The sequence below is a fragment of the Passer montanus genome, unplaced genomic scaffold (assembly GCF_014805655.1).
Source record: "Passer montanus isolate IOZ18808 unplaced genomic scaffold, ASM1480565v1 scaffold43, whole genome shotgun sequence".
Classification (NCBI taxonomy): Eukaryota; Metazoa; Chordata; class Aves; order Passeriformes; family Passeridae; genus Passer; species Passer montanus.
The window spans coordinates 2,257,418-2,276,984 of NW_024369151.1; the positions used below are offsets into that span (position 1 = coordinate 2,257,418).

A 19,567-nucleotide genomic window follows, 5' to 3' on the forward strand; every position below is an offset into this window, starting at 1 on the left:
GCTTCTCCAAGCATGGAGATGATCTTCTTCTCCTGGCAGACTGAAAACCACAGTTAAGGGGTCCACAAAAGCACTTTTCTCCAGGTTATTTTCTACCACATTTGCTTCCCTGGTATTTGTAACTCTTTTCCACTCTGAATCCATTAGCAAGCCAAAGAAAAGGAGTATGTAAGTAGATGTGAAAAATAGACTTTAATTCTCACTGTTCAGATATTTGCTTAGAGAAAATGGGATAGAGGAGCTGAAATACTTTCTCAGATAACAAAGTTGTTGGCAAGTTAAATCTATAATTTGATTCTCAGGCTAAGTCCTTTATTCAGCTGACAAATATGGTGCAAATGCAGAGCTCTGTGTGCAATTAAGGATTTGGGAATTGTGGTCAGAAGGAATTATTAGCTGCAATTTGTGAAGACTTTTGGATTGCTTAGAAATGGGAGCATTTACCATTTTCCTCGGACACAATTTGTGAATAAAAAGATTAGGTGGAAGTAATCAAATCTATTCCTGTAAAGTATTTGTGCTGTAAAGTGAGAGTTGGAGTAAAGTGCAGGCAGAGAGAGATTGGTGGGAGGAACACTCAGAGCCACAAAGGCAGATTCAGCTGAGTCTCAACATTTTAAAGGGATTAGTTGACACTAAAAGGATTTCAAACCTTGTTTTGAGCTCACAGGGCGTTAACCTGGCAGTTCAGAGGGAGAAGGACGGGGGAGTGCCACATACATAATTTGCAGAATTGAGTGTGGATGCTTGAAAGCTCTCAGTGCTCTTTTGACAGATGGGTAGAGAGATAAATAGATAGAGAAATAACTAGATAGGGAGATAAATAGATAAAGAGATGAATGGATGTTGTTGCTTTGCAGAGGGAGCAGAGATCAGTGCAAAGATGTTGAACTCCCTTATTTATCTCTCACCACAGACCTGCTGCCAACTGGAATTTGAAGCCTGTTTTTAAATTTCCTTCCCATTATCACAGCAGCAATCCCAGAGGTGCTGCTCCTGCTGGGTTTGTGCCAGTTTCCCCCCTTCCCAGCCCCGTGACCCCTCGTGTGCTCCTCCTGTCCCTGCAGGATCCGCCGCCTGTTCCACTACATCGTCAACCTGCGCTACTTCGAGATGGTGATCCTGATCGTCATCGCCCTCAGCAGCATCGCCCTGGCTGCAGAGGACCCTGTCCAAGCTGAGTCTCCCAGGAACGACGTGAGTGCCACCCAAAATGCCCAGAATCCATGTGCTTTTCTCCTCCCAAAATGCCCAGAATCCATGTGCTTTTCTCCTCCCAAAATGCCCAGAATCCATGTGCTTTTCTCCTCCCAAAATGCCCAGAATCCATGTGTTTTTCTCCTCCCAAAATGCCCAGAATCCATGGGCTTTTCTCCTCCCAAAATGCCCAGAATCCATGTGCTTTTCTCCTCCCAAAATGCCCAGAATTCAGGTGCTTTTCTCCTCCCAGCTCACTGCGCGGCCGTTCCCATCTCCGCAGGTGCTGGTGATGCAGAATTAGAGCTGCCTTTGAGAACACACTCCAGTTATCTTTGTTTCACTGTCAAAGTGCTCAAATTCCTGTCCCTTTCTGCTGCTTCAGCCACATCTGAGCTTGAGAGCTTGGAAATCAGGGGTTGTGTGCCTGAGGTGGCTTTGGTGGAGGAGCTGCAAAGCTGGCACCCCGTTCCACAGTGGGAAAGGCTGGATCCTAAGGACCTTGAACATCCCTAGGAAAGCATGTTCAAACATTTCATTTTGAAATACCCCTTTGCCTCGGTAAACCTGCCAGAAATGCAGGTGCACTGGAGCCAGCCTTGGGTGCAGTGTGGCAAGGACTGGTAAAATGCTGCTTTAAATCAGATGGTTCATGTTTGTGCCTAAATTATCTGCAGCCCTCCCACCAGATGATTTTTGTCCATCCCAGCAGACAGACCATTGCTGGATTAGCTATTTTACTCCTTGCTTATGTGCAGGTTATTTCAGCGTGTGGCCTTCCCTAACACACATTTCTCCTTCCCACTTAGGCTCTGAAGTACCTGGATTATATATTCACAGGAGTCTTCACCTTTGAGATGGTGATCAAGGTAAGAACTTTTCCAAGCAGGAAGATTCACCTTCTTTTTCAGATTTATTTGTGAGAAGCTGAAGCAGGACAGAGCTGGGGAAGATGGAGAGCTTGAGGTTGGGAACAGCTCTCACAATCAGATGCAACAGCTCTCCTGGCTTCAATCTCATATTTTATGGAGGAAAATCAGGATATCTTTAGGAGCTGTGACTGTGTAAGAGGATAAGAACTGGGAACAACCAGGAGCTGACAGACCTTGCTGAGACACTCCTGATTCTTCCCTTTGGAAGGAATATTAATAGCAACTGATTATTGGTTTGTCATGTTTTTGTTCACTAGGGTGACAGGTTTTGCCAGGACTGTGGGCAGTAACTTTTCCATAAAGTCAGGGTTCAGTGTTGGGGTAAGGCAGGAGTTGGGTTTTCCAGTCAGAGCAAGATACAAAAGAGATGCAGAATAAAACCAGGATTAATGCATGTGTGTGGAAAAAATCCCAGGGAGCAGAGAGAGCTCTCATTTCTACAGCTTTTGGCTGTGGTTTGTTGATTTGAGCTTCATTTTTGGGAGAGTTTTCCTGCCTGTTAGAGAGGAGCAGCTCGACCGAGTATCTCAGCCATTTGTGAAGGGTGCTTTGATCCAGACCCTTCTCCTGCCCCTTGGCAGGATGGATTTGGGGCCATGTTTTATTAAAACTCTTCCTTTGCTGGGTTTTCTCTGCAGATGATTGACTTGGGGCTGCTGCTCCACCCTGGCTCTTACTTCCGTGACCTGTGGAACATCCTGGACTTCATTGTGGTCAGTGGGGCCTTGGTGGCTTTTGCCTTCTCGTAAGTTCATTTTCCTCCTCCTCCTAAATTCCAGGGAATAAATGACAGAGGGGGCAGGAGGCTGGCACAGGGGTAGTGGCTGTGTGATGTTTGTGGCTCCATTTCTCAGTGAAATGTTCAGTTCCTGCCCTTTTTCCAGGGGGTGGGAAGAAAAGAATAAACCCAGCTGAATTGGTGTTGTGGAATCTGGAGAAAATCCTCCCAGCTTTAGGCTGAGTCCATTCGCTGCTCATCCAAACACACAGACAAGATTTTTGTGACTCTCTGGCCAATTCTTTTCAGGAACTCACTGTAACACTTCGTGGCAGTCCAGTGTGTCCAGTCAGTGATTGTGAGAATCACTCTCATTTTGAGAAAACACTTCAAGAACTCAGCTGATAACTTCTGAACTCTTGGCAAACCCTTATTTCCGGAGTTGTGGATATTTATTCTGGCTCACAAACCTTTGCTATTTCTCTCTTTTTCTCTCCTCTTTCTGTACTTCCACTGAGTTTCACTTTTACTCCTCCCTCCTCAAACCCAGCTCTGTATTTATGCCTTTAAATAATACCCCGCGTTCTTATTTCATGTCATGGAGGATTTTGAGCAACAAACACGGAGAAATAACTCTTTAAAAATTAAGATTAACTTCTCATCTGAGCCTTTTTCCTTGGAAACAACCAGAGGAAGAGCAATGCATCTCCTTCCATCCTTCAGGAGCCGAGCTGGAGAATGGAAAGAAATTTTCCACTCGGATTGTTGTTTGCAAATCCTTTCCTGAGAAACAATGGGAGAGACCTGGAAACAGGCAGCGGGACTTGACCAGTTTAATCTTGTGCTAAATTAGCCCCGAGCAATTAGGGGAATGTTCAGCAGCCCCGCACTCCCCGGTTTGTGACACGATGATTAGAGGAGAGGAAATTGTTTCACTTGCTAAAGAGAATTAGCAGCTAATGAGAAAAGCATCCACCTTTGTCAGGAGCCACGGAGCGTGCCTGGGCTGCTTTAGACTGGCAGAAATTTTAAAGCAGAGCCAAATCTCTGCTCTTCCCTCAGCTCTGCACAAAAAATTGCACAAAATGTTGCCTTTCTGTTAAAATATTCCTCAGCAATTTTTTGTTTTCTGAGCTGTCAAAATTCCTGTCGCATCGAGGCTGTGAGATTTGTGGTTTAGATCTGCTTTTCTTCGGTGCAAATAGAGATAAACACAAATACAAATACACCCTCTAAGTTAAATTAACCAAAAAGTGGATGGACAGAATCGATATTTTAGGTGTGATTTTTGGGGATATTGAAAGCTGGGCTGTGCCTGATCCTTCACCAAATTAGTCAGGTCTTGGAGAAAATCATATCCAACATAATGTTTTCAAAGGGGTGCTGCTGTCCTCTCTTTAAACATTTTGTATCTCATTAAAAATCTGATTTTTGGAGGAGCCAACTGCTCTGTCCTAAGCAAAATTGTCTTGGTGAATGTCCTGCTAACCTAAAATTTAATATCCAGAACCAAGCTGCTTTTTAAGCTTGACTGGACATGTATGGGGTTTTATTTCCCTGAATATGAAACATATCTGTGGAACATCTTTCAGAACTAGACTGACTTAAGCCAGACTGAGTTAATCAAAAATTTAACTAAAAAAAGCCATGTAGCAACATTAGAATTTAACAAAGCTCCTCTGAGTTGAAGAGAGGTAGAGAAGTAAAATAATCACATAAAACAACACAACCCAGAGTCTGGGGTTCCATGAGAATTTCCCTTTTCCATCAGGAATTCAAACTTCCAAGAGTGATGGGAGAAAGGCATTTTGGGAGCCCTTCAGAGCAGCTCCCTGTGCTGTGAGAACAAACCTCAGGCTCTGCCTTTAAATCATCTTCTCTTTGAACACCATTTTCTTTTGAGGGAGATTTTCCTTGCTCGAGTTACGGATTAAAATGAATAATTTTAATCTTTCTGAGGATTTTCATGCTCAGGTTTTCTTCTGTTGCTCATGTTGGGCCATGAATATCTAACAGCACCTCATCAGCCTCTAAATAAATTACTTCTACATCCCCTGCCTGTGCTTTATAATAGGTGCCCCAAGCTGCTTTTATTTTCCACTGTGAGTGAGTCTTGAGCAGGGTTTTACAGCCAGGGATTGCATAAACCCTGCCTAGTTACTGTCTCCCAGATTAAAGTCAGACAAGCTTATTTGTGAGATTCAGAAAAATTTGAATTTCTTCTGTGATTTTTCTGCTATCTGTAAGCCCTGCTCCTCATCCCCATTCCAGCAGGCAACATCCAATCTAGGGAATGCCTGCAGCCTCCCTGCTGGAGCCCAAAAGCTGGAAAATCAGTCATTCCCAGAAATGGCTTTTTCCTGCTCCACTTCTGAGTCCTGACAGGGTAGAGAGCCGGGACTTAGACCCAGCTCCTGGTTTGGTTAAACCAGATGGACACACAGAGGCAGCTGAATGTTGATAACCTCAAAAAGGAGCTCCTGGAGTCTCTTTGTTGGTCAATCAGTTGGATTTTTCCAGCAAATCCTACAGCCCTGTCACCCTCCTCAGTGTCACTAAAAATGGGATTTAATGTCGCTCTCACCACTTTGTTTGCAAGAACCCACAACTGCCACATGCAAGGTGGGACTTAATTCATGTTTTTGACCTCCTGGCTGTCCACTGAAGGTGATGTGAACCAACCTCTTGCTGAATTAACCCATCCCTAAAAACCCAGGAAAAACAGAGCTCCCTGAAACCGTGCCATCTGGAATATTGCAGCAGCCTGTGTTAATTTAAGATTTGAGATGGTATCAGTCACTGGTACAAGACTGATAAAATCCAGCTCTCAAAGCAGCTATGGGTTTTCTTTCTGCCTGCAGCTTTTTAGAAGCGGCTCTGTGGTTAGAAAAATAAAAAATAAATTTCAAACAATACCCCTGGAGTGATGCTGGGAACAGTAATATGATGTTGATAATAATAAACTAATGTCTTTCATTTAGCAAAGCATTTCAAAGAGAAATCCCTTTCTTTTTCTGGAGATAAACATGCCACAAACACCCAGACATGTTTGAGTCCTTAGGGAAATGGAAGCAAACAAAAAACCCATGGAAACTTGTCACCAAAATCTCTCAGCCCCAGGTGCAGAATGTACTTGGAGGAACAGCTGAGGGAGAGCAGCAAAGATTTGGCCTGGAAAAATTTGGAACAGAGATGCCCAGAATTTCAGGATGCTCCTGGAAAAAACAAATAGTCGAGGTTATCCCTCCCGAAGTGGGAGAGAAGAGATGTGGAGGTGTTTTTCCCAGTGGAAGGGCTGATCCAGCAGGGAGTGTGGGATTTCTGTCAGAGCCCTCCCTGCCCCGCTGGTTTATCCTGTGGTGTCGGTGGGAGTGGGCCAGGGGCTGGGGGATCTCTCTGATGTTTCTGTTTGTCATTGACTCTGCTCTTTCTTTGTCTTCTCCTCGCTGGAATCTCTCTCTAGGAGTTTCATGGGGTAATATGTTCTTCCTGTCTCTTGCTGCTCTGTTTTGCCTGTCCAACCTGTGTCCACACACTTTGCCACTGTGGAGACAACCCAGCCATGTTCCACCCATCCCATCGACCCCTCTGTCCCTTTACTGCTCATTATCCAGTGAAATGTATTATTTTAACTCATCCATCCTGATTTTCCTTCAGCAGAGATAGGAACAGACTAGCAATCCAAGCCAGAGAGTCAGAAAAAAACACATGGAGATACATCTGTACCAAAAATATTTGAGGGCCTGACTCAGTGGGCACTGAGGGGCGAAGTACAATTAATGAAAATCTTAATAACCAGGTTTAAAGAAGAAGTCTGAGTCTCTTTTAGAGGATTTCACCTCCAACCAGCCATGCTGGAATCTCCAGGGCTACTTGAGTCCAGTGTGGGCAATGTGACCCAGCTGGGATCCAGGCTCTGATACTGGGGAAAGTCTCTGCCATGAAAACAGAGCTCAGGGCTTTTGCAAGGCTTTGTGAAGGAGGTTCCAAAAATTCTATTTAACCCTGTGCAAGTGGCAATTTTGCTGTCAGTGCAGGGCCAGGGTGGGAGGCAGATCTGTGTCCTCTGTCCCCACATTCCAGGAGCTCCAGGGGGATCCTCCACAGCGAGGAGAAGGACGCCAAGAAAAGCCTTTGATGGGGTCCAGGAAATTTGGCACTTGGTTCTTTCTTCTCTCTAGGAAAGCAGAGGATTTAGGGCAGAAAGAAGGTGGCTTTGTGCGTGGGCAGGGTGGGGTGACCTCATTTACTCTTCCAGGGAAGAATTCACTCTGCCAGGAGGATTCCAGGCAATCACAGAAGGCAGAGGCTCCACCTCACCCTGAATTTTTGATGCCCTGACTCTGAGGGGTCCGTGTCACCTGAAATCAGAGCTGCTGGCAGCAGCAACAGGAACAAGCAGCTTCCATTTGAAAGAAGCACTGAATTTTTAAAGGCTCTTTTATTTATTAAAGGGAGAAAAGGCGCTGCAAAGCTCTTTTAAAAAATTCTTAATGTTTAAAATAAACATGCAGCAAACTGACACAGAAAACAACAACAAAACAGCACTGGCCTAATGCACCCAAAACTGATCTAATGCAATTTTTTGGTAGTTTTTCTTTTTTTTCTTTTTCTTTCTTTTTTTTTTCCCTATCTGCCTTTATCCTACGCTCCTCTTTAGCTCTTATTCAAGATTCAGCTGTCCTGAATGTTGCAGTTGTTATTCTGCAGTCAATTAAAACCTTGTCTTTCCATGGCAATTTATTTTTGTTGTGAGCAATATTCAGGTCAGATGTGTGCTTGGATACACCTTTTGACTGAGTCCCAGCTCCATCTGGACCTTTTATTTTCTGGGACATCTGGCTTTGTATGAAAGCAGTGAAAAAAACCCCAATATTGGCAGAGAGGGTTTTAAAAACACCCAAACCCAACCCTGAGGGTTTTATTTGACAGAAGAGTTGCAGAGGATCCTTTTAATTAAAATGCAATTTGCATCACTCTGGGTCAGAGGACCAGGAAAAGCTTTTCCTATAGCAGGGACCTTACTGTGACAAGAAATGGGATTTTTTTTTTTCCTTGGGATTCTCTGTATGGCTCAGAGCATAAATCCCATTAAGATTTAATTGGCTCACGCTCTTTATTTGCTTAAGTGCCTGAATGGAAAAAAATCAGTCAGCCCTTCTTAGTGTCCTCTGCTGAAGCAGAAGGAATTCTGTGTGACTGGAGCTGTCTGCCCTCTTGAGCTCACTCAACTCATCCGCGCCTCTCCCATTTCAGGGGAAAGCAGGAACCAGGATTTGCCCTGCCCCACGTCTCTTTAACCTTCCTGGAAATATTAAACCCACAGAAATTCTTGCTTCAGGCGTGGAGCCTGCCCTGGGAGAGCAGAGCAGGGAAATGTCTCTGTTCTCGTTTGCATGAGGCCTCATTAGTGCAGTTGTTAATTGGCACAGCAGCAGTGTGGTAATTGGGGTCTCCTGGAGTCACGAGAAAGCACCACGTGGGAATATTCTGGGGTTCTGAGCGAGCCCAGGAGGGCAGAGCTGAGCTTTGCAGGGCTGGGGGTGCAGATGGGCACAGCAGAAGCGTGGCTGTGGCTGGAGGGGATGGAGCAGAGCTCTGGGCTCTGTGTCCCCGTGTCCCCGTGTCCCCATGTCCCCGTGTCCCATCCCTTCCCTGTCCTGCTGCCCCAGCACATGGCCCTAAAGGGTGTCCCCTGCACTCCCCCCTCAGTCCTGCCCTCCTTCCCTGGCTGTCCCCAGGAGCAGTGCAGGACTGGCTTGGCCTGGCAGAGGGGAGAGGTGCAGGGAGCAGAGGGGACAGCCCAGGGGACACGTGGATCTGGGGACAGGTGGGATCTGCTGGGGCATCTCCTTGGCCATGACCCATTTCCCCTTTTGCTTCTCTGCTGCCGTTCCCATCCTCCTGGAGAGGCTGAACAAACTCTTCTGCAGCCAGGGCACTGCTGAGAGTCACACCAGGGAGCTGCAGCTCAGCTGGTGGCTCTTGTGACACCGAGGTGACCATGGCAGGGACAGTGAGCTGAAAGCAAATCTGCAAAGCCAAGCCTAGGCCAGACCTTCAGCTCTACTAAAACCTGACAAAGGCAGAAAAAACTGTGATGGCAGTGCCTCTTTCTTCTAGAGCAGATCAGAGATCTCTGATGAGAATTAAATATTATTTTTAAAAATATTTAATAGTTATTTTGTGGCTTTAAATCAGTCCTGTTGCTCTGGGAGTAAACCAAATGCCTGGGTTTAGAACCATGGCAATGCTCAGGGTCCAGCTGGGATGGATTAAAATGTCCCTAGAACACCCCTGAAGGATGAGAGAGGGAGAAGATAGGGACCTGTCCATGCTGTTCCCCCTCTCCTCCTTTTCTACTAAATCTTGTGGAAAGGAAATTTCTCCTCAAGTTATACATAGTTATACATGCCTGGGATACCCACAGCTCTCCAAAAATTCCTGTCTCTCTCTTACTGCATTTCCAGAGAAGTGCAATGCCTGGGAAGGGGACAAAGGGACTGGAGCTGAGGCAGGGCTGTGGGTTTGGGTTGGAGGTTCTGGTGCAGCATTACTGTTGAGTAGCACAGGGTTAGCAGTGAGTTCTTTCATCCTTTGGAAGTGGATGGATTTCCAAAAATTCCCTTTCCGGGACTGAGCAGGCTCAGCCAGCCACAAAACTGGTGGTTTCCTCCACTCTTGGTGCTCCTCCCTCAGCACAGGCTGTAGGAGAGGATGGGGGAAGCTTTGCAGTCCTTCCCAAACCTCCCTGGGTCTCTCAGGCCTCTCGTACTTCCATTATTTCCCTCTTGGAGAAGAGGAATCTCCAGCAGCCTGGAGAGCACAGAATAGGTGTGTCAGCATCTGTCCCACATGTTCTTCATTCCCACCTGTGTTCCCCCAGCGCTGTCCTAGACCCAAATCTCCAGCCATGAATAAAACTCTGTTCCAGATTTCCATCCCATTTTCCACTCCATATGAAACGAAGGGAATGTCGTTGTTTTGCCGTGGGGTTGGAAGAAGATGTACCTGTTGTCTTCTTGTGTTTCCTTATTTTGGAAGTGCACGAGGAAAGGAACTCTGTCCTTCCCCTAAAACCCCTCTTGATGTTAACAAGAGGAATGTTCTCGACCTTGCACTCGGTTTTAACAAAACCTAAACCCCAAATGTGACTGACAGCACCTGCATGCCTGAGTGGGGAGCTGCCCCAGCACTGTTCCAGGCATGTAATATATTGCCATATTACATGTTCCTGCATGGGATTGGTGGCATGTCCTCCATGGGAGACTCAGGGATGAGGGAACAGGCTCTGACCCCCAGGAGAGCTCTGTCCCTCACCAGGAAGGCTCCCAAACCCTCTTGGCACAATGTTCCTGCCAGAGAAGTGCACGGAGAAACACCCCCTGCCTCATCCAGAAACACCCCTGGCCTCATCCAGCTTGGAGGGAAGAACCTCATGTGGTTTTGTCCCTTCTCCTGCTGGGAATGGGATGGAGGAGCTGAGCCTCCTGTCCCGGTGCTGCTGCCCTGGCTGGGAGCGTTGTCCACGTGTGGAGTCAGGGCAGGAAGGGCCCCATGTCCTGGTGAGTGGCTGGGAGGTGACAAAGCCTGGCCAGCAGCTGTGGCTGAGCCCTGCCAGGACCCTGTCCTGCCCCCAGCCTTCTCCTCTGTGCTGCTGGAGACATCCCAGGTGAGGTTGGGTCATCCTGCCTGCAGCCCTGGTGAGGATGGACACAAAGCCTGTCAAAGCATCCCCAAACCCAACCAGTTCCACCACCAAAGCCACCCTGGATACCCACAAATATCCCAGTGAGTGACCTGGGGAGCAAACAATTCCCTCTGTTGTTCTTGTGCCTTTTTCTCCCTTGCAGAGGAACCAAAGGCAAGGACATCAACACCATCAAGTCCCTGCGAGTCCTGCGCGTGCTCAGGCCTCTGAAGACCATAAAACGGCTGCCAAAACTAAAGGTTAGAAAATAACCCCAATTTTTCCTTCTCTGGAGGTTTCTGGCTGATTTGAGTGGAAGCTGGTGGACACCGCTTAATCCAAGTTGTTTCTGTTGCTTTTATTTCATTGCAATGAATCTTTTTGCCAGATGAGCACAAAGAGCTGGGCAGATGTTGAGCAAGTGTCAAGCACTTGCATGCTTTTGCAAACATTGTGGATAATGTTGGGGATTCTTGTAAATCCACATGAAAATTAAACCTCTACAAATAGAAAAAAAAATCAAATAAATTAAATTACAGTTCATAAGTGGGATGGTCTTTGATGTGATAAAGGAGAAAATGGGGTTGGAAGGGGTTTGGCTTTCCCTAGAGAATTTAACATGAATATTGCAAAGTTTTCCACAGGCTGTCCAAAGAGATTTGTCATTGCTATAGAAGAAGCTTTAATTTATTCATCTTTCTATTAAAGAATCCATAGTTCAGGAGTTTATCCCTAGAGCGCTGATCTAAAAAATAAAATAAATTTAATTGTCTGTGATTACTCATCCAGCACCAACAATTTGAGGTACAGCCAGGCCCTGCAAAGACAGAATGGAAGGAGTTAACAAAACTCAATAATTTCTGAGGTTTAGGGACTCTTCAATACCTTTTGTGGGCAGTTTTCTGTGAGATCTGGGAAGAAAGGAATGAATGTTTTGGAAGAGTGAAAATTTGACAATTTCTATTTCACATCAAAATAAAGGTCAGCTGTTCTGTAGATTTGCTTTTGTCTGAGCCCATGTTTTCTGTGAGAGCTGGGAAGAAAGCAATGAATGTTTTGGAAGAGTGAAAATGTGTTTGACAATTTCTATTTCACATCAAAATAAAGGTCAGCTGTTCTGTAGATTTGCTTTTGTCTGAGCCCACTATTCATGCTAAAATAATTTTAGTTTTATGCTCACTAAATTTATCTAAAAAGGAACATTAATGTTGAACCATGTAGGAATTTAATGTAGGATTTCTGGGCTGATCACAGGGATTTCCATCAGGATTTCTGGGTTGATCAGAGGGATTTCCAACAGGATTCCTGGGTTGCTGTCTTGGTTTGAAAGGACAGGTGTCTGCTAAGGAAGGACAGATTCCTCCCCTCCCCTCCCTCCTGGAGGGAGGATGGGTCCTGGAAGAGATAAAGAAAACTGCCCCACCTGGTTTTAAGGGCTGACCCGTTAACAGAAAATAAGAATAGAATACATCCCCAGCCACGTCTCACATTTGCAACCTAAGACAGTTGCATCAGGAGTAATTCTGTGAATGATTCACTTTCATTCAGAGGAACAGAAGCAGGATTGTACAAACCCTGTGTTTAGGCAGGGACTGCTCAATTTCTGGTATTATGACAAACTTCTGACTAAAATGAAACTGCAAATTACTTGTAATGAATCAGGGCCTCATACCAACGTAGGAAATGGATTTAAGGAGTTCTTTGCAGGGAGTTTGGGAGTGCACATGCTGACTGCATTAGTCACACCTCATTTTGACCGACAGCTCTTTTGAAAAACATTTATTCAAAACATTTGGTTGTTTTGTTTCTGGTATTTTTTCCTTATTATACCAACAGTTTTTATCCAGCCACTGGAACTAAAATAAAAACAAGTGCAATTTTCATTTTATAATGAAATGTTTGCTCAGGACTAATACTGTCTTGACAAGATGTGATTGTCTTTATAAATGTTATGAGCAGCATCAGAAAATTCAGTGGCACAACCAAAGTTGTGGATAAAGCAGGAGATGAAGGAAGTTGGAGTTATTTCTCTCAGCTTTGGGATGTGTTTTGGAAGCAAAAATCCATTGAAGCATCCATGGGTGGTGGGATGGGTAATAAGTCCCGAATGAGAGGGATTTAGGTGGGATATTGGGAAGGAATTCTTCCCTGTGAGCGTGGGGAGGCCCTGGCACAGGGTGCCCAGAGCAGCTGTGGCTGTCCCTGGATCCCTGGAAGTGTCCAAGGCCAGGTTGGATGGGACTTGGAGCAGCCTGGGACAGTGGAAGTTGGGAATGTGATGATCTTCAAGGTCCCTTGCAGCCCAAACCCTTCTGTGATTCCCTGAGTGTGGTTAAATGGTGGTGCCAAGATTTTGGATGAACTTTTCCTTTCTTCCCACCCTTTGACCTTGTCCCCCTGCACCCCCAGGCTGTCTTTGACTGCGTGGTGAACTCCCTGAAGAACGTCCTCAACATCCTCATTGTTTACATGCTCTTCATGTTCATCTTCGCTGTCATCGCTGTGCAGCTCTTCAAGGGCCGCTTCTTCTACTGCACCGACGAGTCCAAGGAGCTGGAGAAGGACTGCAGGTACAGCTGGGAGCAGGGAATGGCAGGGAGCCGCTTCCTCCAGCTCCCCAGGCTGGCCCAAAGGCAGGGATTTGCTGAGTGGGAAGAGTCTTCTGTAAATAAGAGCAGTAATTCATCACAGGTACCCTGGAGGTGAATTTTCCCTTCTTTTTCTTAAGCAGCTCTGTCATTCCTGGCTCTGATCTTCAGGACACTGGGGAAGCAGCTTCTTTCCTGGGAAAGCTGAGTGTGATATTTGTGAAGGAATTGTGATAGTGTGACTCCTCTTTCCACCTGTTGCCTCCATTCTTAGAGCTCTTATGAATTAGAAAAACACACTGAATAAATAATCAGAAGCGTGGGACGTTAAAGAGCTACTAATTAGCAAGGAAAGGGACAGGATGTGAATATCTTAAAAGCCCTGTCATGCTTTGTTCTTCCCAGCAGGCTGGTAAGGTGTGTTGTGCATCTCATTAGCTTTTTTCTTGGCACCCAAAGTACCTCCTCAGCACTGTCCTGCTCTGCCTGTCCCTCTCCTGCTTCCTGGCACCTGCAGCGCTCGTCCCTGATGGGGTCCTAGGGGTTGTCACTGCAGTTCTTCCTTGGAAAAATGCAGCTAAATTACAGAAAGGAATGTGAAATTACAGAGTAGGGTAGGTTGGAGAGGGTTCTCCACACGCCAGGCCCCTCAAAGTGGGATACATTTAGGAATTAGATCCAACCCTGGAGCAGAAGACAGGAGATGTTTCCCCATCAAGCAGAAGTTTCATGTGGGGTCAGACAACTGAGGGGCATGCATAGTGTTCATGGCTAACTTTGCCTAATGAATGAATGGCCTGATTAAAATATCTTTCATTTTCAAACCTCAGGTCCAGTTCCCATGGCTAGAACTGGCTCAAAAATTGTCTTTTACTTTTGTCATAGACTTTGAGGGAGTCCCTTTGTGTTTTACCCACAGCACAGTCCAGACTGTGCTGCTGGGGCTTTCCAACACTCCTGAGTGCTAAGAAATGCCTGATCTGCTTTAATTCTCTCATTGGCTCCAAATCTCTTTTTCCTAGGGGTCAGTACCTCGATTATGAAAAAAATGAGGTGGAGGCACAGCCCAGGGAATGGAAAAAATACGAGTTCCACTATGACAACGTGCTCTGGGCTCTGCTCACGCTCTTCACCGTGTCCACAGGGGAAGGGTGGCCAACGTGAGTACATGGCACTGGCAGGGGCTGATGGTGCAGGTAAAGCAGGTCCCCAAAGCTCTGAGGGACAGCAGGTGACCTGGGAAATGAGAAAAGTCTTTTATCAACTAAGTTTTGTGTGATTATTGGGTGAACCAGCAGGCAGAGCTCTGCATCTTCCTTGGTGCTCTCCTGAGCTTGCGCAGGTATGCTCAGAAAGTTTTCAGTTCTTGCTTCAGGCTTTTGGACTCACACACCTTTCTCAGGTGGAAATGGAAAGGGTAAAACTAGTAATGGAAATGGTAGGAAACAAAGGGGAAAAAGTGTTGTGAGCTCTGCTGAAAATCTGCTGGGTGTGACAGGTCCCAAATGACATTTCCTGTTCAGCACATGACTTTATTTTGGCACACGTGGAGTGCGGTGTGTGGCCAGGGCTTCTCCGCCTCCACGTTCAACTCTTTCATAAAATAAAGACTAAAACAGCATCAGCCTCCCTTTTCCAGTCCCTCACTGTGTTCCCCTACTTGGATGTCATCAACACCTCTCTTTTCCCACTCTTACTCCATCCCTGTTGACCAGAGAAGAGAAACCAGATCCAGCTGGATCCTCTCCCCTTTGGGAGATCAGGGGGGATCAGTGGATCCGGGCACAGCAAATCTCCACCATTCTGCAGAATGGTGAGAACAAAGGGTTTCCCTAAAAACATCCTCAAGGAAAACTTCTTCCCAGCCTCGTGGATGGGAGCAAGCTTTTCCTGAGCATATGTGGAAAACCCTGCACGTGAGTGAAGGCATGGGAGTGATTCTCAGGGGGTCCTTGGTGCTTCCCAGGGCTTGTGTTGACCTTTCCTCTCTCTTTGCATTTGCTTGCAGTGTGCTGAAGCACTCGGTGGATGCCACCTACGAGGAACAGGGGCCCAGCCCTGGCTACCGGATGGAAATGTCCATCTTTTACGTGGTGTATTTTGTTGTCTTCCCTTTTTTCTTTGTCAACATCTTTGTGGCGTTAATCATCATCACCTTCCAGGAGCAAGGAGATAAAGTGATGTCAGAGTGCAGCCTCGAGAAAAACGAGGTACCCACCTCTTCTGACTCCAGAGTTGGTGTTCCAGGGGCTCAGAGCCCCTGTGTGCTGGTGGAAGGCCACTCCCTGTTCCCCTGTGCTGGGGACTGGAGAGCAGTGGTTATTGGAGGGTGTGTGGTGTAGACACCAAAGAATGAGTGGCTGTTTCAGCTTCTGCAGAAAACAAACCCCAGGGAGAGCCCCCAAGTGCCTCCTGTTGGGAGCTACTGTCCCACATCCCCCTGGACCACACCACAGGGAGGATGGGGAGGCCCTGGCACAGGCTGCCCAGAGAAGCTGCCCCATCCCTGGCAGTGCCCAAGGCCAGGCTGGACACTGGGGCTTGGAGCAGCCTGGGACAGTGGGAGGTGTCCCTGCCATGGCAGGGGTGGCACTGGATGGGCTTTAAGGTCCTTTCCAGCCCAAACCTTTTATGTTTGCTCAAGTGTGGAGGGGTAGAAGGAGGCAAACCTTGAGGGCAGACCTCAGAAACCAAATTGAGGTTCAACTGCTGTGGCTGCCCAGAGGAAAACCTCTCTCCAGGCTGATTTTGTGCCTGACTGGGGTTTTTCCTCTTGGCAGCAGCCAAAAGGAGATGCCTTGAGAAGAGTGTAAGACCAGGGTAGAAGAAGCTGTGAGGCTTTTATTTAAAGCCCTCAAAAATACCATTGTTTTCCACTCAGAGGCCTCCTGAGCTGGTTTTGCTTTAGTTACTGGCATCTGTGTATCTTCCTGCCATGGGTGTATCCAGTTTCCTTCTCAATCTGTGCAGATTTTTAGCATCTGCAGAACAGAAGAAGCTGTGAGGCTTTTATTAAAGCCCCCAAAAATACCATTGTTTTCCACTCGGAGACCTCCTGAGCTGGTTTTTCTTTAGTTACTGGCATCTGTGTATCTTCCTGCCATGGGTGTATCCAGTTTCCTTCTCAATCTGTGCAGATTTTTAGCATCTGCAGAATGCTTCCTCCAGGGTCCCACAGCCTCAATGACCTCTTTTGGGAAGAACCATCTCTTTTCATAAATTTTGAAACTTGAACCTGATTTTTGATGAAAAGAGATGAATTTTTCAGTGATTTTTAATTAGTTCCTTGTTTGTCTAAATGAGCAAAAAGTCCAAAATAAAGCAGAATATTTAGAGAGCTTTGCCCATGTTATTTTCCAACTGAGCAGAAAGTGACTTGCAGTTTTTATGTAAATTCAAGATGAGAAAACACTCCAGAATCAAAACCTCTTGGTAAAAGCAATTTGGATCAGTTTTATGTTCATAATAAAGTGAACAGAAATAGCCAGTGAAGGGGATCTTTGAGAGTTCCCCTAAGTGCTTTTGGTGGATAATTAATTGGTAAATTCAGTTTTCATTTTATGAAATATTCTGAGCTCTTTGGGTGATGTGTGTGAGGATACACCCAAGTTCCACAATACTTTTTAAAAACCACAGATAACATCTTTATCAATCCTCTGATTCCTACAATCACCCATGAGGAGGAATTGAAAGTGTTTTTATAAGTGGGAAGGGATCAGGACCTAGGAGGAGTGGGTCTCTAATGGAATGTGGTAGGACTGCAAGGGGCATAGGAATGTTATAAGGTAAATATTCCAGGAAAATGGATCAGGATTTGGGGATTCTGTGCTGCATTTTACAGGAACAGTCAGTACTCACTTGGTGTAAATGCTCTGCTTGCTCTCCCAGCCACATCCCAATGGATAAAGACTTCCAGCCCTTCTTCTGGCATCTTTTCATCCCCTTTTTGTTTTGTAGAGGGCCTGCATAGACTTTGCCATAAGTGCCAAGCCCCTGACCCGCTACATGCCTCAGAACAAGCAATCCTTCCAGTACAAGATGTGGAAATTCGTGGTGTCCCCTCCCTTTGAGTATTTTATCATGGTCATGATTGCTCTCAACACCATCGTCCTCATGATGAAGGTGAGTGGGATCTCCCTGAATCTTGGAATTTTGGGCTGTTGGATGGCGGGACTCTCACCTTGAGAGCTGGGGGTGCTCAGCAGAGCAGCCACCACTCCCCATGTGCCTGGTGGGATTCCTTTGGCCCCTGAGGGAGGTGGATTAGCTGGGATGAGATCCCACCAGTGGGGTTCCCTGCAGTGGTGGTTGGGCTCAGCCCCTTTGGTGTGTGACCATGGGATGGGAACTGGGATCTGCAGGTCCTGATCCCCAGCCCAGCCTGAGCTTTCTCCTGCAGAGAAGGGCCTTGGGGCTGCTCAAAGTCCAGTCAGGCCATGGAAATTCAAACTGAAACATAGTAGGTTTAGATGGGATATTGGGAATTAGGAATTCTCCCCTATGAGGGTGGGCAGGCCCTGGCACAGGGTGCCCAGAGCAGCTGTGGCTGCCCCTGGATCCCTGGCAGTGCCCAAGGCCAGGCTGGACAGGGCTGGGAGCAGCCTGGGACAGTGGGAGGTGTCCTTGCCCATGGCAGGGATGGACTGGATGATGTTTAAGGTCCCTTCCAACACAAGCCATGCTATGATTCTGTGAAATTACTCAATTTTGGAACAGCATCAGGCTCCTGGGATGTGATCCAGAGTGGGGGAAGAGACACAGGTGGATGACATCCTCTCCCATCCATTGCCTATCTTTGAGTATCTTCACAATCAAGGAGTCCCCATATTCTTAGTGGAAGAAATAGTTCTGCACTTGTCCTCTGGGCTGGAAAATGCCCTTCCTTCCTCCTGGTCCGTGCTGTGCTTACAGGGGGATGTCCCTCAGCAAGTCTCCAGTGCTGGGGATATCCCAGCTGCCCCCTCAGTACAGGATGGAGCAAGAGAGACAGGAATAATTGTGTTGCAACCCCAAATCCCATTTAAAGTGAGCACAGAATCCTGACTAAAATGAGCTGGAATCAGCTGGGCAAGGTTTTACTCTGTCAGTGATCTTCCAGTAACAGCTTTTCTTTCATCCCGCTTTAGTTCTATGATGCTCCAGAAGCATATGAAGAAATGCTGAAATGCCTGAATATTGTGTTTACATCCATGTTTTCTATGGAATGTGTGCTGAAGATCATTGCCTTTGGTGTACTGGTAGGTGCCTTCCTGGCTCCCTTCCACCTCTTTCCCCTCTTGATGAAATGCTCGAGTTTCGTGACATGCATTTAAAAACAAACAAACAAAAAAACCCCTGACCTGTGCTGGCAACAAGAAAATAACCCCTGGATCCCTCTATTCCCCTTGTGTTCTCCTTTGGCAGAATTATTTCCGAGATGCCTGGAATGTCTTTGATTTTGTAACAGTGTTGGGAAGTATTACTGATATTTTAGTAACAGAGATTGCGGTAAGTACAGTTTGCTCAATTTATTTCATTTATAAACCAAGCTGTGCCCTGTCAAGACACTGAACCTTCTCCCTACCAGCCTTATTCCCTGGAGCTGCCTCTGGGAGTCATGATGGCCTTGCCTGACCCTCTTCCATGAGCTCTGCTTTTCCATGGAGCTGAGCACAGCTGTCTGCCCCAAAGAGGGAAGGCTCTGATGAGAAGGACAGTGCTCGTGACTCTGCCAGGAAGCAGCTCCCTCTCTCCTGCAGAAAACTACTCTATCCCCAGGCCTTTTCTGCCTATTCATGGAAAAATCCGGCTGAATTTAAGAGAGGAGAAAGATCAAAGGGACTCTGCTGTGTTAATATGGGAGGTTTTTTGCAGGGCCTTGGGGTGTCTGGCCCTTGGGGTTCCTGTCCAGTCTTGGTCACGGGGCAGGGTGAGGGTGAAGGGAAATGACAGGGACACAGGGAAGGGAAGAGGTGAAGAGTCTGGACTGGGGGAACGTTCCTGTCACAAAAGCTCTGTGGGGCAATGAATAAACAAACAGCTTTCCCACAGGATTTCTGGCCAGCCCTACAAGGGCTGCTGTCTCCCTGCTAACAAGCCTCGTACATCTCACAGAGTGGCCAGACTTGTCATTAAATTCTGGAGGATTTTTCCATAAGGGCAGCCAATGTCTGTCTCAGTCCCTGACAGTCTGATATTACCCGATGTATAAATTGCTCCTCTCCTCTCCCAGTGCATGTTGTAGCTGATGATGTATCAGAGTGTGATGAATTTGAACTTGACCATAACTTTTTTCCTCAGTCACAGAGGTTTGCCTGTAGATCTGTTTTGTGTGTGCTCAGAACTCCCATGTTCCTTTACAGGTGGTGGTGAAGACTATTTCTGACTGTTTCTAACAAAATGCATTTTTATTTAACCTCCTTGGTACAAAATAATGCACAACCCCCCAGGTTTTCCTCCCCAT

At 46.5% G+C, this 19,567-nt stretch overlaps 1 protein-coding gene across 9 annotated transcripts in view; it reads left to right on the top strand.

The window, feature by feature from the left end:
* Nucleotides 1-19,567, top strand: part of CACNA1B (calcium voltage-gated channel subunit alpha1 B) — a 298,336-nt gene that overhangs the window by 225,322 nt on the left and 53,447 nt on the right. For 5 of the 9 annotated variants that reach the window (XM_039720115.1, XM_039720117.1, XM_039720116.1 and 2 more), the window contains 11 exons: nucleotides 1,068-1,197; nucleotides 2,007-2,066; nucleotides 2,768-2,874; nucleotides 6,311-6,322; nucleotides 10,701-10,797; nucleotides 12,947-13,107; nucleotides 14,148-14,285; nucleotides 15,134-15,335; nucleotides 17,083-17,247; nucleotides 18,252-18,362; nucleotides 18,529-18,612. In XM_039720115.1, coding sequence (XP_039576049.1) covers nucleotides 1,068-1,197; nucleotides 2,007-2,066; nucleotides 2,768-2,874; nucleotides 6,311-6,322; nucleotides 10,701-10,797; nucleotides 12,947-13,107; nucleotides 14,148-14,285; nucleotides 15,134-15,335; nucleotides 17,083-17,247; nucleotides 18,252-18,362; nucleotides 18,529-18,612 — 1,267 coding nt within the window. The remainder of the gene's footprint in view (nucleotides 1-1,067; nucleotides 1,198-2,006; nucleotides 2,067-2,767; nucleotides 2,875-6,310; nucleotides 6,323-10,700; nucleotides 10,798-12,946; nucleotides 13,108-14,147; nucleotides 14,286-15,133; nucleotides 15,336-17,082; nucleotides 17,248-18,251; nucleotides 18,363-18,528; nucleotides 18,613-19,567) is intronic. The other 4 variants (XM_039720118.1, XM_039720119.1, XM_039720121.1 and 1 more) reach the window with 1 other exon arrangement.